Genomic DNA, 17,015 nt, shown 5'->3' with positions numbered 1-17,015 from the left:
CAGAAAAAAAGAAATCGCCATCGAGACTTTAACTCTGTGCAAACATCTGCATGAAGAGCACGCTAACACGAAACTAGCCAAGGACTAAATTCTTACATACTGGATTTCCTTGAAATAAATCTCTTTGTACACACACACACACACACACACACACACTTTCTTTCAACCACTGAATGATTTTCCTTCTGTCTTTACTCTGTGGTTGAGGTTCAGCCGCTTGCCTGTTCTTTGTTATCTGCTCTGAACAGAGGTGTGTATCAGTTAGAAACACTGTTCAAATTTTCCATCACTGCTCTTTCTGAAACCCACAGAACCACACGACAGGAACAACATGTGACAGCAAAGTTTATTGATGCTGCAGAGGAAGCAGGACAACACTGTAGAATCAACTGCACGGTGCCACACAAAGCAAAGTTACAGAGGGCATTCAAAACAATACTTTAAATTTATATTTTAGTTACTTTTAGTTACACTACATACAGACAGACCTGTATAGCCACTGAGAGTGTAAATTATAGCGAGAGGACACTGCACAATATAGACAAGTAAATATTATAAGTCAAATTCCTCAGGTCTGATGGGCTGTGTGGACCAGTTAGAGACCAGCAGCTGGTCATTGGTTGGACTGGTGGACTACAGCTATATAAATAAACTTGCCTTGCCTTACAGTGAAGAGTAGACAACGTCTGAACACAGACACACACACAGTTGAAATGGTGTGAGAATAGAGAATAAAAGGCTTTTCTAAAACTCATCTGATATGTTTATGTAAAGTAAACTGACAGAATGGGGAGAGGATTTAAAGCACTTTGGTGATAAATTTAAATTTGTTGTTGAGGGTTCGGTGAGATAGTGACGTCATCTCTCTGAAGATCAAACTGGTTACAGGAGAAACAAACTGTAGATAAAGCTTCATATGTGTGAGTTCAGTTTGAAGTTAAACTGATCAGCTCCAAATTTGGGAGGAATTTAAAGAAGTTTCAATATTAAGCCTGAAGTATGATGTAAATGTGAAGGATTAAATAATAAATAAAAAATGTAAAGTATGATATTGCACAGCATCTGCACCCGATAATGTTTTTGACATTAAAGTGATTTCAAATTTCCCCCTATCACACACCAAACTATGAGGTCAAGTTTAACCCATTAACAGCCAATATGCCGCACAAAAAATGTTAACTACAAAATGCGAAATAAACTCAGTAAATTACTGAGAGGACAAATCTCCCTATGTTCATACAGTTTACAAGATGTTCACAGCTTACAGGTGGAGGATGCTGCTGATGTGATTTCATCTTTATAAAAGTGATTTTTACAATTGACCTGCTGAGTTTGTTTGTTGCATAAATGATATTCAACTATTTATAAAAAGGAACAGAAGCCAAGGAAAAAAACTTAATAATCTTTATGCTCGCTTCTATTAAACAAAAGAGACAAACCCTACATCACATTACAAAGATGAGAGCCTCATTAATGCAGAGGATACATGAACCACCAGGCAGAGCTGTTATGATGTCACATCAGGAGTTTAAAATATGTCTGTGTGAGAAAAAAAACTTAGAGAAACATCCAGTAACTTCCATGAAAATAGTAGTTACTGGATGTACCTCCAGTTCTATGAATAGTTGTGTTGTCTCCTAAAGTGTGGACAGACTGTTGTGGACATGTTCCCCTCATGAATACAAGGAACAGTAATGTAATCTAGTCGGATAAAATCAGATATAAGTCATAAGCTTTAGTTTTACTTTCATTCTTGGGGCTAATTCTGCTGATCCTGATACTTTTGTACTTTGACTTATGTAACATTTTAAAATCAGACCTGACATACCAGTGAAAGGGTTTGGACACATTTCTCATGAGATCATTTCAGTAAATATTATGATGACACAAATGTACAAAATACATCTCTTTTCTTCTTTTCTTTTCTTCTGTCCTGCACAGTAAACATTTAGTCAGATCGCAAAACTCTCGATGACAGTAAAGCATTACTGTAGAATGTAACAGTTACAATTCATAACATGATACCAGTGATATTCTGAAAGTGACTAAAGAGCAGCTGTACCTGTTTGTCCATAAACGATGTCTTCAGTTCTCAGGGCTGAGTGGACGGGAACAGGATCACTCTCTGTACAATGAAACACACACAGAGGACATCACTGCTACAAGTTATAAAAGTGTTTTTAAAAAAGACAACAACTTATCACTGCTTCTTATACAATGAAAATATTTCCTAAACATTTCACCAGTTCTTTTTTGTGTGGATAAGACCACACTTTTTATATTTGTTCATTTATTGTAAACAATATGAGAAGAAAAAACATTTTATCAGAAGGTACAAAACAGACCCACACTTTGTCACACTGTATATATTGTGTTGACAGATTCCTGTTTGTCTTCATTTATCAGCTCAGTGGAAACAGCAGGGGGGGGGGGGGCTGCTGTGGTTTTCCATGCAGTGTTTTTAAAGGACAGTTTGAGATGCTGAGGTGTGGTTCATTTAAATTTTACTTCAAACATTGTTTTCATGCAGAGTTCTAATGTTATCTTGTCTTTTAATTCATCAAAAGTAGAATAAAGAGTTCTGTTTTTATGTTTTATACAAATGTTCATCATCCAGTGATGACAAATTTACTGCATTGAGGTTGGTTCATGACATCTGCCGTGCATAAATACATCCTGATCACAGGCATAACAACAACTCAAAGTGAGATGCTGTGGCCATAAGCTCTGATGATCTTCTTCAGCTGTTCTATCACAAGCAGATTTACTCATAAATACAAATATAATGTCTGTACGTGTGGAACAAAGAACAGCCCAATAACCAGGGATCCTGAGACTGACTGGACCAGGATGTTATGCAAACTATAAAATGATTCAAACCATATCAGTAAAATACAAAACTGTGACATATATGTGAGCAGAACTGATCTTGATTCTGTTTGCACACTAACAATCCTGCAGTACAACCTGAGCAGATGAAGTATTTTTATCTGACAGAGGAAACATGACGACCACAGAGCTGTTAGTTTCTGTTAACAGACTAACCACAGGCTGAAAAACACACAGCCCAACATGCAAAGAACAGCATTGATTATCACCTACAAACTCACAACATACAACTCTGTTCTGTCAGCCGAGCATAAAACAGCTTTTCTCTCTCCTGTCTCACAACTTTCAGCTTTCTCAGGCTCTCTGCTCTCTGTTGGTCTCTTCATCTCTCCTGGATTTAGTTGGCACAAAAACTCCAGAGAGCACAAGTTCTAGAAGACAGAACTACAAGGTTTAAAGATATTTAAGACTTTAATGCTGAAATGAAAATCTATTTTTAAAAAAAGATCCGTCCATTTGCAGCAGGAGCGTGATAATTATGAACAATCACTGAATGTCAACTGGGAAAAAGTTTTAAATGTTATTTTGTCAAAGACTGAAACAGTGCTGCTACTATAGCTACATATTATACTGCACCACTCAGAAACCTTTAAAATAAAATGTGCACAGATTTTGTTAAAGTTGCCAAATTCAAAACTGTCAGAGATTATCAGTAGATGCAGCTAATCTATCAGTATGAGAAGCCTACATGATATTCTTCCTGAGATAAAAAACATTTTCAGACAGCATTACATCTGAATCTAAGGTCAAGGTCACCAATGTTTGAACTTGTATGAGATTTTTTGTACGTAGTGAGTTGTTGTATTCATAAAGTTGTGTGACACATTGTCTCCAAAAGTTGATTCTGTTCATCTGGACGTAGCGTTTTGTGGGAGAAACGTTTCGTCACTCATCCAAGTGACTCCTTGAGTCTCAGCTGACTGCAGGTTTCCCCAATCTTATAAACAGTACATTTGCATAATGACTCATAATGAATCAAAGACCATTGATCAACTGTCTGTATGATCAACTCGGTCACCTATAACATCTCCAAGTTTCTGGTTTCGATCCTCAACCTGCTGGTGGGCAGCTCTGAGCACCACATCCAGAACACGTTGGACTGAGAAGGTGAGAGATGTCATTATGGAGGCAGATGAAACCATGGTCTCGTACGACGTTGCATCTCTCTTCACTTGCATCCCAGTCACGGAAGCGTTGGAGGTAGTCCGTAAGAGATTACAGGATGACACCAACCTCAGAAACAGGACCACTCTCAGCATCGACCAAGTGTGTTTGCTTTTGGAACTGTGTCTCCATTCCACCTCTGTCACATACAAGGGTGGCCAATTTGTACATGGAAGAAGTGGAAAAGAGCGAACACCATCCCCACTGACACAGCGGCCAGGGAGGCAGAAGAACAGCACATCAAGAAGGCCCTGAGTAAATGTGGTTATCCCAGCTGGACTTTTGTCAAAGCTGGAAAGGCACCTAAAGAAAGCTCCAGCTAATCCAGGAGAGAAGGACAACCGCTGCTCAAGCGAAAAGCTGTAGTGATCCCATATGTGTCAGGAGTATCGGAACAGTTGAGATGCATTTTTTTCTAAACGCCGCGTCTCTGTGGCTTTTAAACCCCAAAACACACTGTGCCAAAAATTGATCCACCCAAAGGATCGGGTCCCCGACACAAACAGAGTAACATAGTGTACGCTGTTAAGTGCCAGGAGGATTGCCAGGATTTATACATCGGGGAAACCAAACAGCCTCTGGTGAAGCGGATGGCACAGCACAGAAGAGCTACCTCGTCAGGCCAGGACTCTGCAGTCTGTTTACACCTACAGGCCAGTGGACACTCTCTCAATGATGAGGATGTACACATCCTGGACAGGGAGGAACGCTGGTGTGAGCGCGGAGTCAAGGAGGCCATTTACGTGAAAAGGGAAAGACCATCACTGAATCGAGGAGGGGCCTAAGGGTACATCTGTCACCATCTTACAATGCTGTGATTGCAGCCATTCCCCAACTCTCTGTGAATGGTACTCATGGCCATTGATCAGTGGTTGTTGATCAGTGGTCATGAGAATTTGCATAATTATGATTAAGGAACTGACGTCCCAGCCCATTGTTCCTTCACTGAGCTGGTTTCAGTCATTATGCAAATGTACTGTTTATAAGATTTGGGGAAACCTGCAGTCAGCTGAGACTGAAGAAGTCACTTGGATGAGTTACAAAACATTTCTCCCACAAAACGCTACGTCCAGATGAACAGAATCAACTTTTGGAGATTTACTTACCTGGATGATTGAGCATGCATGAAGACGTGTGACACATTAGTTTAAGCTCAGTGAGTTCACAGAGTTCCTTTAGCCAAGTTTTATAATTCCTCTAAATATTAACATGAAGCCTAAACACACAGCGCATTAAAAACTACCTCTGCTTCCTCTGATTGGCTGTTGTTGATGACTTGAGATTTTCTGTGACTGTACGTGATGTCATCTCTAACTTCTCCATCAGCTGAAATGAGCCAGAATGAACAGCAAATTGATTTACTGTTTCATGCTGTGAGAAAAATATTAGTGAGTACCACATCAAAATAATTTACTGTGAAAAACAAAGTCTGAGTCTCACCTTCAGTTTTCCTGTGAACACATCGTCTCCCTAACAGAACCAGTAACACCAGTAAGAACCCACAGATCGATTTAAGAAATGACAACACAGAGAGAGCAGTGGAGGACAGTGATGGAGGAGAAGTGGATGAAGAATGAGGTGTGGATGTAGGTGGAGGTGTGGATGTAGGTGGAGGTGTTGATGTAGGTGGAGGTGTGGTGGTGTGTTCCCCTAAAATAAAGCAAACACAGTCATTAAGTTGTCGTCACATTGTGAATGTTGAAAGCTGCAGAAACACAGACAGGTGAGTGTGTCACCTGTGACAGTGATCCAGCTGGATGGAGACTCTCCATGACCGCTGATGTCACACTTGTAGAGGCCTTCATCAGACCTGGAAACATGCTGGATGGTCATGTGACCTGTAGGCTGCTTCCTGATGAGGGAGCCATCTTTATAGAAAGCAGCTGGGAGGTTGGAGGGAGTGGTCTCTGTTTTACAGAGCAGAGTGACATCATCTCCCTCCATCACAGGGAGGACAGGACTCTGCAGGATCACTGATCCACCTCAACACAGAGACAAACTACAGCATTTCATCCATTTACACACAGCTTCATCAACACTAACTCCACACACTCAGCTTACCAGTGACTGTCAGGTTAACCATGTTACTGATGGGACCCTCTCTGGACTCACACCAGTAAACTCCACTGTCCTGAGGGAAAAAAGTGATGTCACAGGAAGAACCAGACCATCTTCCCCACCCATCTCCACACTGAGTGATCTTATTATTGGTCCTCAGAGTCCATCCAGCAGAGCTGTCGTCCTCCTCACAGCTCAGAGACACAAAGTCTCCTTCAAAGAACTGAGAGCTGCTGGGACTCACAGTCAGACGAGCTGTGAGGGTTACAATGAAAAACTGTTGATATTTTATATTTTATAACTTCTGTCTTAGACAGTCATTAAAAATTTTTGCTTTGTCAATTTTATGTCTGAAACTCAATCAGGTCATATCAGTGAGCATTTATCAGGTTTAAACTGTGACAGAAGAAGATTACTGACCTTGGTTTGTTGTGCAGCTCAGCAGTGAGATCAGAACTAAAGAGAAATGACACTCAGGTTGATTTGAGGTGAACATAAAGAACAACTCCACACAAACAGCTGACAAACTGTTTGTATGGAGTTACGGAAATATGGTATCTAACCAGATTCTTACTCTAGATGGCATTGGCTTCCAGTAACACTGTGAGGAACCTTGGAGTCATTTTTGACCAGGATATGTTCGTCAATGCACATTTTAAACAAATATGTAGTATGACGTATGTATGTGTATGATGCTAAAAAACTACTTCACGCATTTATTACTTCCAGGCTGGACTACTGTAATTCATTATTATCAGGATGTTCTAAAAACTCCCTGAAAAGCCTTCAGTTAATCCAAAATGCTGCAGCAAGAGTCCTGACAGGGACAAGAAAGACAGCATATTTCTCCTGTTTTGGCTTCCCTTCATTGGCTTCCTGTTAAATCCAGAATTGAATTCAAAATCCTGCTCCTCACATACAAGGTCTTAAATAATCAGGCCCCATCTTATCTTAATGACCTTGTAGTACCATAACTTCGCTCTCGCTCTGCAGGCCTACTTGTTGTTCCTAGAGTATTTAAAAGTAGAATGGGATAGAATCCATTCAATGACAATTTTTACATTTTTTACATTTTACATTTTTACTCTTTGTAAACATCAACCATTCAGCTGCTAGAACAGTAATCAGTGTGATTATATGGGACACCTTCAGTCCTAGAGTTAATCGTTTCTATTCAGCCTGATTTGTTTTTCATGTCTTCTCCTCCATCATCAGTTATCAGGAGAGCAGACAGTCAAAGTACAAGAATTCAAACAAACACAGAGATTCTACTTACAGAGCAGACACAGCACAGATGTTTCCTTCATCGTCCTTCTCACTCATTTGAGCTTCTTTTCATTTCTGTCACTGACACCAAGTAAAGCCCGCCCTCTTCCTCTGAGCACCAGCTTTCTATTGGTTCAAACACAGAGGTGGTAACTCATGTTATGCCTTGTCTAAAGATAGAAGTGAATAGAATTATTTAAATATACACATCAGTGAAAAAGCTCAAGTGTAGATTTTTTTCTGGAAATACTTTGAAATAAAATGCTGTGGCTTAAAGCTGCCACACTAACACACACGACCAGAAGATCATGAGTGTTTTAAGATCATCTGATTATATTTCATAACTTTGATGGAACATTTATTCTCCCAAATCATTTATAATTATGGCCACTAGAGGGCGGCGTTTGACCCTAAAGTCTATCCGATTGTTCAGTCTGACGTCACTAGCCGTGTCTGGGTCTAAACTCCGCTGCAGGTCCATATATCAAACGATCACTATGGCATTACTGAGAGTTGAAAAACTGTCTAAAGTCTTTCATCTTTAATAAAATGATCAGCGTTCTGCTCTACCAGGTGTAACAATTGAGTTTAACATCCAGGCATCCATGAAAACCGAATTTATGACATTTAACGGAGTTAGAAGTTAGCAGGGAGTTAGCTCGCTAGCTTCTATCTAAATACAATATAGCATGTCCTGACTGCGGGGTTTTGGAAACAAATTAAAACGTACAGCTCTGCTATCACTTCCAGCATAAATGAAGACAGAAAACTAAACAGCAGTGACGTTTGCAGGGTTACTGAAGTTGGGCTAGCTGGTATATAATGATGTGCTACGTGACCGCTAGCGACACAGCTATGTTTGCATAATATACACAAGCTAACTTTTTTTCCACTCGATAAAAGTTAACGTGAGTGTTCTCGGTGGTCAGGAGCAAATGTAATCGCATGGCAGGATGCTGTAAAAGGACCAAACTTCAGCCAGGAGAACAACTGAGATAATCCATCCACAATACGAGGTTAGTCATTCATATACTGCTGCATGGGCTGGGCTGTAGTTACATCCTAAGGTTTTAAAAACTGAGCTTAAATAAATGATTAGTGGTAATAAAAGCCGAGGGAGGTCAACAGTGATCACTGACTGCAGTCAGTGATCAAAAGCCATATTAAACGCAGACTACTTTAGACCCGGAAGTAGGATTCGTCGCGTCATCACTGAACAACCGGATAACGATACAAGCAAATTGTCAGTGATGCTTCTAGTTTGTTTTGCCTAGTTCTCATTAGCAGTCAGTTCCTTCATTTTTACATATAATATTGCATTACTTTTTAATTAGGTAATGCGGCTACATTAGAGAGCTTTAAGGGGGCTTTTATTGTGAAAATGTTGCAGGTTGCACGATGATCAGATAGCAGACATGTAGATGAGGCTGATGTGGAGAAATGATTTTAGAATATGTTTATGATCTAATCAGGAGCTCTCCTATAGCAATTCATTGTTTTGTTCCAACACGCCACAAACTTAACAATGACATCATCATCAAAACTGGAGCCACTGATTAGTCCGAGTTTTGAGTTCAAACTCTGCTGAACTAAATTAAAAGAATTAAAAGACAACATGCCATAAAAATGTTTTCAAAACTTTATTGTCAATAAACAGAGTCACAAAAAATAAATTAATTAATTAATCAATCAATAACATTTGACCTGATTTTGAAATGTAGACTGCAGTAACAGAAATGCATTCATGGAGAGAAAAGATAAAAAAAATCAGAGAAAACATCTAAATCTGCAGTTGCACTGACGAAACACATAACACTGTACATTATAACATTCATTCAGTTGAAGATGATCAATAAATCCTAAACACTATCAGGCAGATCACTGATCGTTTATAATCCACAGTAATCCATCGTTTCTTCACCACATGCAGTGTTTATGGTGCAGGTTGGTTCAGTCAGTATCAATAATTATACTGTAACAGCTGATCTCTGCATGAGATTAATTTGTGTTGTTCAAACCTCACAGAACCAGTTTGATCTCACAAACAGCTGAACCTGAAGATGAAACACACTCAGTGACTCTGTTATTGTAACATACAGGACACTGAAGTGACAAATAAGGAGGGCAAACCAATGATGAACAAAGTCTGCTCACAATCACAGATTTGTTTAAAATGAGTTCACTCAGAAGCTGAATATTTTATTTTGAAAAACCTTGATCTTGTTTGATGTGTATTTGTTTGATAATGTGACCTCCTGTGTTCTCCACATATGAAGTGAGGCAGAAATGAAAATAACTTTAAGACTTGAAACTTACACTGGGATGAGCAGCTAACCTGATAAAATAAGTCACAGATTTCAATGCTGTAGGTTAATCATGTGAAATTTCATGTAACAATCTAAACAAGTCTGATGAAAATCAGAGAAATGTGAAATCAAAAATAAATATGGACGCGTTTGATGTCCCTCTGATTGAGGTTGAGCATTATTAGTTTCTTTGTCTTAAAATCATCCTTCTTGATTTCAGTGAAACAGAATTTAGGACTGTAATGAGCAAGTAGATTCATAGTTCACCTTCTTAACCTTCTTTTTTCGGTAGATCAAAAAAGAAACAACAGCAACAAACAGAAGAACAGCAGCAACTGAAAGACCGATGATGAGTCCAACAGACCCTCCTGGCTGACCTGCAGGTGAGAAACAGGTGTGAGGTGTCAGCTGTCAGGTAGGTGATGAGTGAAGAACAGAACAGAATCCATTTCCTCTTCAAACTGCTGTCAGACATTATCTACTGCACTCTGATCACATCACTCAGACCAGCTGCTTTCTACAAAGTCTCATCAACAACATCTTTAGAAACAAACATCAACAACCAGGAAGCAGCTTCACCTCTGATCACACACACACTCAACTCTACTCACTCACCTGGAGGATCAACAACACTCAGGGTGATGCTGCTGATGAGGGCATATGAGGCTGTTGCAGAGGAGCTTCAAACCATCTGTATGTTTCTGGATGACACCACACTCGTATGTTCCAGCGTCATTAATCGTCACGTTCTTCAGAATCAAAGACACGTCTCCATCCTTCATCTGTCTGTCCTGCAGATCCACCCGGTTCTTAAAAGATGGATGCTGGTGATCTGGATCAAAGTGCCCGTCCCGGTACAAAAGGACTTGTCCGGACTCCAGGTCAGTTTTGCTCCACTCTACAGCTGTGATGTTGTTGTTTGGAGCTCGACATGTCAGAGTGACGTTCTTCTGTCCAGATTCAACTGTGATGTTTTTCTGTGCTGAAAGAGGAAACAACACAGAGCAGAGAGGTTAAAGGCTAAAGTACAACTGTTTACTTCTGCAGCAGATTGAGATATATCTGACTGGCATTGGAATTAGTCACTAAAAGATCGAGAAAAAAAAAAAAGAAAAAAAAGCTAAAGTTAAGAAACAAAATGTTTCTTTCGTTTGTTTGTTTTTTGCTGTTTTATTAACTTTTTTAAATCTTTGACCATTAATGGTAAATGGCCTGTATTTATATAGCGCTTTACTCAGTCCCTAAGGACCCCAAAGTGCTTTACATATCCAGTCATCCACCCATTCACACACACATTCACACACTGGTGATGGCAAGCTAATGTAGTCACAGCCACCCTGGGGCGCACTGACAGAGGCGAGGCTGCCGGACACTGGCGCCACTGGGCCCTCTGACCACCACCAGTAGGCAACGGGTGAAGTGTCTTGCCCAAGGACCCAACGACCGAGACTGTTGGAGCCGGGGCTCGAACCGGCAACCTTCCAATTACAAGACGAACTCCCAACTCTTGAGCCACGATCGCACAATGTGTGTTGTTGATCTCCTGATCTCCAAATTAGTTTTCAGTTTCCGTTTCAGTTCAGAAATTTTTTTGTGTGTGTGTGTGTGTGTGTGTGTGTGTGTGTGTGTGTGTGTGTGTGTGTGTGTGTTTAAGTGTTGTGGTTGAGGGGTCGTATGGCTTGATAATAGAAACTGTTTTTAAGTCTTGTAGTCCGAGCAGACAGACTCTTGTAACGTCTGCCAGATGGTAACAAGGAGAACAGCTGATGTGCTGGGTGGCTGTGGTCCTTGATGATGCTGTGTGCTTTACAGAGGCATCGTTTAAGATGTCCTGAATGGCAGGAAGGCTCATGCCAGTGATGTGCTGGCAAATTACCTACCTTATCTACCTTAAAAACCTTCATATAAACACACCATACCAAAAAAAAAAAAAAAAAACCTCAAAAGGTGACCTCTGGCAGCAGACATAAGGTACTAACCCAAAAAAGACTCTTACACCAAGAAAAACACGTCCTGATAATAAGTGAATATAATGTGTGAGAGAAAGCAGCCTCTCATTATGAGACACTGTGAGTCTCTGCATGCTGCCTTTATGGAGCTACAGCTGTTTGTATACACTGAACTAAAAGCTTTGTAGCTGCATACTGACCCCTGAAACTACAACACATCACACAGACACACACATTACACTTCTTTGTCTCTGTGAGATCTGATCACACCGACATGTTAGGTCCACACAGACTCCACCCAGCCTCGTGTCTCCTTCACAAACACGGAAAAACTGAATCAATATGAAAATAAATCTTCAGGAAATGTTGTTAACATGTAAACAGACTGATGCTTTTCCTCTCTGTCCCACAGAGTGAATCTCACCTGCAGAGACAAACACGAAGAGGCCGACAAACAGCAAAGTCGAGCAGAGCGACGCAGTCACAGCAGACATTTCCGTGTTCTTCAACTCTGACGCTTCGATTGTTCTAAATGTCTCAGGATGGTTTTATTGAAATAACTGAACCTGAGTTTAAATCCTGACTACGTGAGATTAAATTTAAGGTTTAAATGATCCTGAAAGTCTCTGACTGAGAACAGATCTGACTTTTTAGACACTCGCTCAAACTCAATACGTCCAAGTCATCGTCTCTGCAGGAAGTCACGTCAGAGTCACGTGTGTTTACGCTGCTGTAGGGTGACCATAAATAAGTGCGTCATAACTAAAGCGGTGAAATCTGAAGCAGGTCTGAGTGTTTAACAGGTTCAGTTCTTGAATGATCTCCACAGAACAACACAAACATCTCATCATCAAGCATCAGCTACATTAGGGGTGGGCAACTCCAGACCTCGAGGTGTCCCTGCAGGTTTTAGACGTGTCCTTGAACCAACACAGCTGATTTAAATGGCTAAATTAGCTCCTGCAGTTCTCCAGAGGCCTGGTAACGAACTAATCATGTGATTCAGGTGTGTTGACCGAAGGTAAGATCTAAAACCTGCAGGCCCTCGGGGCCTGGAATTGCCCACCCCTGAGCTACATACTAAAGACCATCATCAGTCAAAGGACTTCAAAATGACGTCACTGTATAAAATGTATATTGTACTATGGAGGAGGCAGCATTGTTTAAAGACTGAAAGACATAATTTCAAACACTTACTGTTGTTATAAATCTCTGAAACCCTCAAACACGCTTCTGATCAACAGGATGGAAAAATGCTCCACTGAAAGATAAATGACATAAAACACTTTGTAAGGTCCATGTACCCTGTTGTTTTTCCACTGACCTAAAGGAACATCCTTAAAATTGATTCCACACAAGTAGAAAGTTAAATAAAATGTTACAAAACTAAAAACCAAAAGCTAAAATATAACAAGATAAAAATCTAAAAGTAATAAGACCTCAGTACCAACAGCTATCAACAAGTGGATGCACCAGTTTATCCTTGTTAACCTGATTTACAAGACAAATCTTAAACCTGTGCTAGACTATTCATCACAGTGTAGATGCTGGAGGCGTGTTTGCGTATCTGTCAGTATCCTGGTTAACTTGGATCAGCAGTGAGGGTCAGAACTAAATGTTGCTGAGTACATTTTTTCTTTTCTTTTGTGCAGCTGTGATTACAGATGTTCTTCTGCCTTCAGAAACCATCATGTGTGAATCAAACAAATGACAAAAAGACTTTCTGACCAGGTGCAGACCAGCAACAGAAAATAATAAATAAAAATAGTATAAATTTTATATTGAGAAATCATATTGTAAGAACCTGCTTTTTTAATTTGATGAACATATCAAAACTTAGATCCATGTGTCAACAAGTGAACTTTTGTCTGTACTGCTGTGGAAATTTTTTGAATAACCTGCAACACGCCCAGTGAGTCCAAAGTAGAGAGAAACATCCCAGCCAAAACAGCAGGATGATGGTGATCTCTGACGATGGGCACCATCCTCACATCTTTCATACACGCACAAACAAAAACATTCCACATTGCCCATGTCACTTGTTTTATGCTTAGCCCTCACCTAAAGCAGAAGGAGTCTAACTATCTGTGTAACATCTCCCATGAACTCACAATGGCCCCAGTGTGTGTGTGTTTGCAGTTATTTATTTGTAAAAAATGTTTGGTATCATGTATGATTTTCGTTCCACTTCTCACGTGTACTCCACTTTGTGTTGGTCTTTCACATGGAATTCCAATAAAATTGATTCATGTTTGTGGCTGTAATGTGACAAAATGTGGAAAAGTTCAAGGGGGGCGAATACTTTTGCAAGCCACTGTATGTGTCCACGATTGTATGCTTGTGTTTGTGTGCGACAGTTTTTCTATGTGTCCGGTCGAGTCTCTCTCTGGGAACATCTCAGGACCCCCCAGGTATGGAGGCCTCTGTCTCCCCACCACACTCCCTGCCAGTGGCTGCTGCCCTCATCCGTCAGTGTGTTGGTGGTGTTCGGTGCTGGGTGCTCAAGTGTGCACCTGTCTCACTCCCAGTGACTGCTTGGTGCAGGCTTGCCACTGCAGTCCTGTGTGGCTTCTGCACTGTGACTGCGGGGGGGCCCACGTCTGGGGCTCTCCTCAGCACTTTCCAGGAGGGTTACGCGGTTGTCTCTTTCGGTGGTCCTGCTTGGGCTTTAGCATTTTGGGGTCCTCTAGATGTCAGGGACCTGGGTCTCCTTCATGCCTGCTTCATGCTCTCGAGGGCAGGGCTATGGCTCCCCAAACCCTCTAGTAGATTGTTACATGGATAAACTTTTTGAACAGACTACTGAGTGTTTTTGAACACAAACACAGGTGTACACACGTGTGTTTACAGAAACAAACTGTATCTTCCTTCGCTGCATATCTGGCACTGTCAGCCTCACCTGCTGATCAATAACATTTAATATTTAGTATTTACTGGGGGGTTTTTATTGTTTATTTTATTTTCATTTGCTGAACACAAGACAGACTTGACTGGGGGAAAGAAAGAAAGAAAAGGGAGAAAGAAAGAGGGAAAGAAAAACAGCGGGGAAGAGGGATGGTGATAAAGGGCAAAAACCGATAAAACAAACAGACAAAAAATACATATATCACCTGTTGAGAAATAAAAAAGAGAAAACAAGCAAAGAAAAAGAGAGCAATATAAAAAACAACATCACTGCGATGGTCTATGTGAATATAACAGTAAACACTAAATATTAAACATTATTGTGCAGCACATAAGATCGACAGCGCACAGTGTGCTTTGAGGTAGGAGCCAAAAAGGGTGTAGTTTGTGTGTGTGAGCACCCGTGTGTACACCTGTGAGCATGAACGCCCTTGTTTTTAAAAGGTTCCTTCATGTAATGATCTGCTAGAGGGTGTGGGGGGGCCACAGCCCCGTCCTCCAGGGCATGAAGCAGGTATGGAGGAGATCAAAACTCCAGACATCCAGAGGCCCCCAGAACACAAGAGACCAAGGAAGACCAACAAAGGGGCAACCGCGCCACTGTCCCAGAAAGAGCTGAGGAGAGTCCCGGATGAGGGGTCACTCAGCAGCCGTGGAGCAGAAGCCAGGGGGGGTTGCAGTGACGTGCCCGTGAGCTCCGCCGGCAGCTGCAGTGGCACAGCTGCCAGAGTGACCGAGCCCCAGGCCGAGAGGCTGGGGGCACCCCACCTCCGAAGCGAGCCCCAGGCTCCAGGCCCTGACAAGCAGCCACCAGGAGTGAGCCGGTGTGTACCTGGATGGCCATCCCCGGACACAAAGAACCACCAATGCACCGATGTCTGAGGGCGTCTGCCAGTGGCAGGGGAAGTGGTGGGGGGAGACAGACCTCCATACCTTACTTACTTACTTTACTGTTGAGCTGGGCATACACTGTGTGATTTTTGGTCCTTTTTGAGGTGATTTTTCAGGTATGCAACCATTTTGGGAGATCGGCTCAAGTTTCGTCCTAATCATGTATCGTGCATTGTGTAGTATACATGAGGTAAGGAGAAGTGATTAACACCTCACCGAAACAAACACAAAACAACAAGGAGCCAGGGTCCAAAACAAACGGGAAACAAGAGTTCAAACCAAAGTGCCCACAACAGTGCTGAGGCTCAGGAAACAATCCAAAACCAAACTCAAAACGTCCGTGAAAGAACTGAACTAAGGAAGGGTCAATAACTGAAATGAGTGTACCAGGGACGAACATGCAAGGTATAGTGGTGGTTGGGATGGTGGTTGTAGTGATGATGGATGTGCAGGTAGCAGGGCTAGTGACTGAGCAGATAACTGACTCTTAGCTGCTCTCCTCCGGGGAGCAGGAACTGGTACCGGGTCTGGCCGAACTCCAGCCATCCACACCCGAGGAACAGATACAGGTGCAGGGACAAGCTTGGTGCTGGCTGCCTTTACCCTGCGAGCTGGTGTGGGTGCAGGAGCTAACTGGACCTCTGCCGGCTCATGCACCCGAGGAACTGGTACGGGTGCATGAGCCGGCAAGGTCACAATTGTCTTCACCCGCGAACCTGGAACAATCACAGGCATAGACTGGGCATCAGCTATCCCCACCCAAGGAACAGGTACAGGTGCAGGGAGGAACGGAGCCTCGGCCAGCCTGGGGACTGGAGCAGGGGCCAGCCGGGCCTCTGCCATCCCCACCCAAGTAACTGGTACGGGACGGGTGCAAGGGAAAGCTAGACCCGAGCCGCACTCGAAGCAGGAGTTTGAGGTGGAGAGTGGAGCTCATCAGTTGTACCAGTCACTGGGAAAGCCAGGTTAGTGGAGTCAAACACAGTATTAGCAAACAAAGATTTAAGGCCTGCTATATTTAGTAACTCTGCTGGCTTTATGCTGTCCAGGTTATTGTTAATAGTCTTTGGAGAAGTGAGTTGAGGAGCAGTCACTGGTGCTGGAGAGTTCACACAAAGAGTGTCTGAATAAACTGGGTGTGAAGCCACACTAAACTCTATCTTACAAAGCACAGCCAGAGAGTTAGGACACACAGGGACCAGGACAACTGGCTGAAAAGTATGGTGCACAGAGTTAAACTGACATGACCGGGGAACGGAAAAGTTAACCTTGTCAACCAACTCTGCAGTGCCCAAACCAAATTCTTTTGCCAGTCTATGTATAGCAGACAAAATCTTGTTGCTCATAACCTTAGCAGGCACCGAATGTACAGTTTGAAACAGTCCACTAGGAAAAACAGAAACCGTCTCAGAATAGACAGACTCTGGGCTTGTAATCTTTATAGAAGCTGGAGTCTTAACACAGGCAGCCTCAGTATCAACTGGTTGAGAGGCTGCACCATACACAGGTTAGGCAACATCAACAATACTCTCCTGTGGTATAGCCTGAAAAGCATTAATAGAGTCTGGCTGGAAAATTAAACAGTCCA

General features: G+C 41.9%; 1 protein-coding gene across 1 annotated transcript; it reads right to left on the bottom strand.

Annotated features, from left to right (window-relative positions):
- Window positions 1-406: 406 nt before the first annotated feature.
- Window positions 407-16,270, bottom strand: LOC112431092 (uncharacterized). Its single transcript, XM_076880942.1, has 8 exons — window positions 15,913-16,270; window positions 6,532-6,567; window positions 6,115-6,366; window positions 5,790-6,035; window positions 5,494-5,703; window positions 5,297-5,379; window positions 2,063-2,125; window positions 407-1,933 (listed from the first exon to the last, which is right to left on the bottom strand). The coding sequence occupies exons 1-7, from the start codon at window positions 16,268-16,270 to the stop codon at window positions 2,093-2,095; spliced, it is 1,218 nt and encodes a 405-aa protein (XP_076737057.1). The 3' UTR covers window positions 407-1,933; window positions 2,063-2,092.
- Between the last annotated feature and the right edge of the window lie 745 nt (window positions 16,271-17,015).

The sequence above is a fragment of the Maylandia zebra genome, unplaced genomic scaffold (genome assembly GCF_041146795.1).
Source record: "Maylandia zebra isolate NMK-2024a unplaced genomic scaffold, Mzebra_GT3a scaffold02, whole genome shotgun sequence".
Classification (NCBI taxonomy): Eukaryota; Metazoa; Chordata; class Actinopteri; order Cichliformes; family Cichlidae; genus Maylandia; species Maylandia zebra.
This window is presented reverse-complemented; position numbering and strand designations above follow the sequence as displayed.

Excerpts from the sequence above, each read along its gene's own strand:
- LOC112431092 (XM_076880942.1), bottom strand. The coding sequence starts at position 16,270 with ATGGCAGAGGCCCGGCTGGCCCCTGCTCCAGTCCCCAGGCTGGCCGAG. Across the intron at positions 5,704-5,789 it reads CAGCTGGATCACTGTCACAG|GGGAACACACCACCACACCT; the intron begins GTGACACACTCA and ends GCTTTATTTTAG. Across the intron at positions 2,126-5,296 it reads GCCAATCAGAGGAAGCAGAG|AGAGTGATCCTGTTCCCGTC; the intron begins GTAGTTTTTAAT and ends TTCATTGTACAG.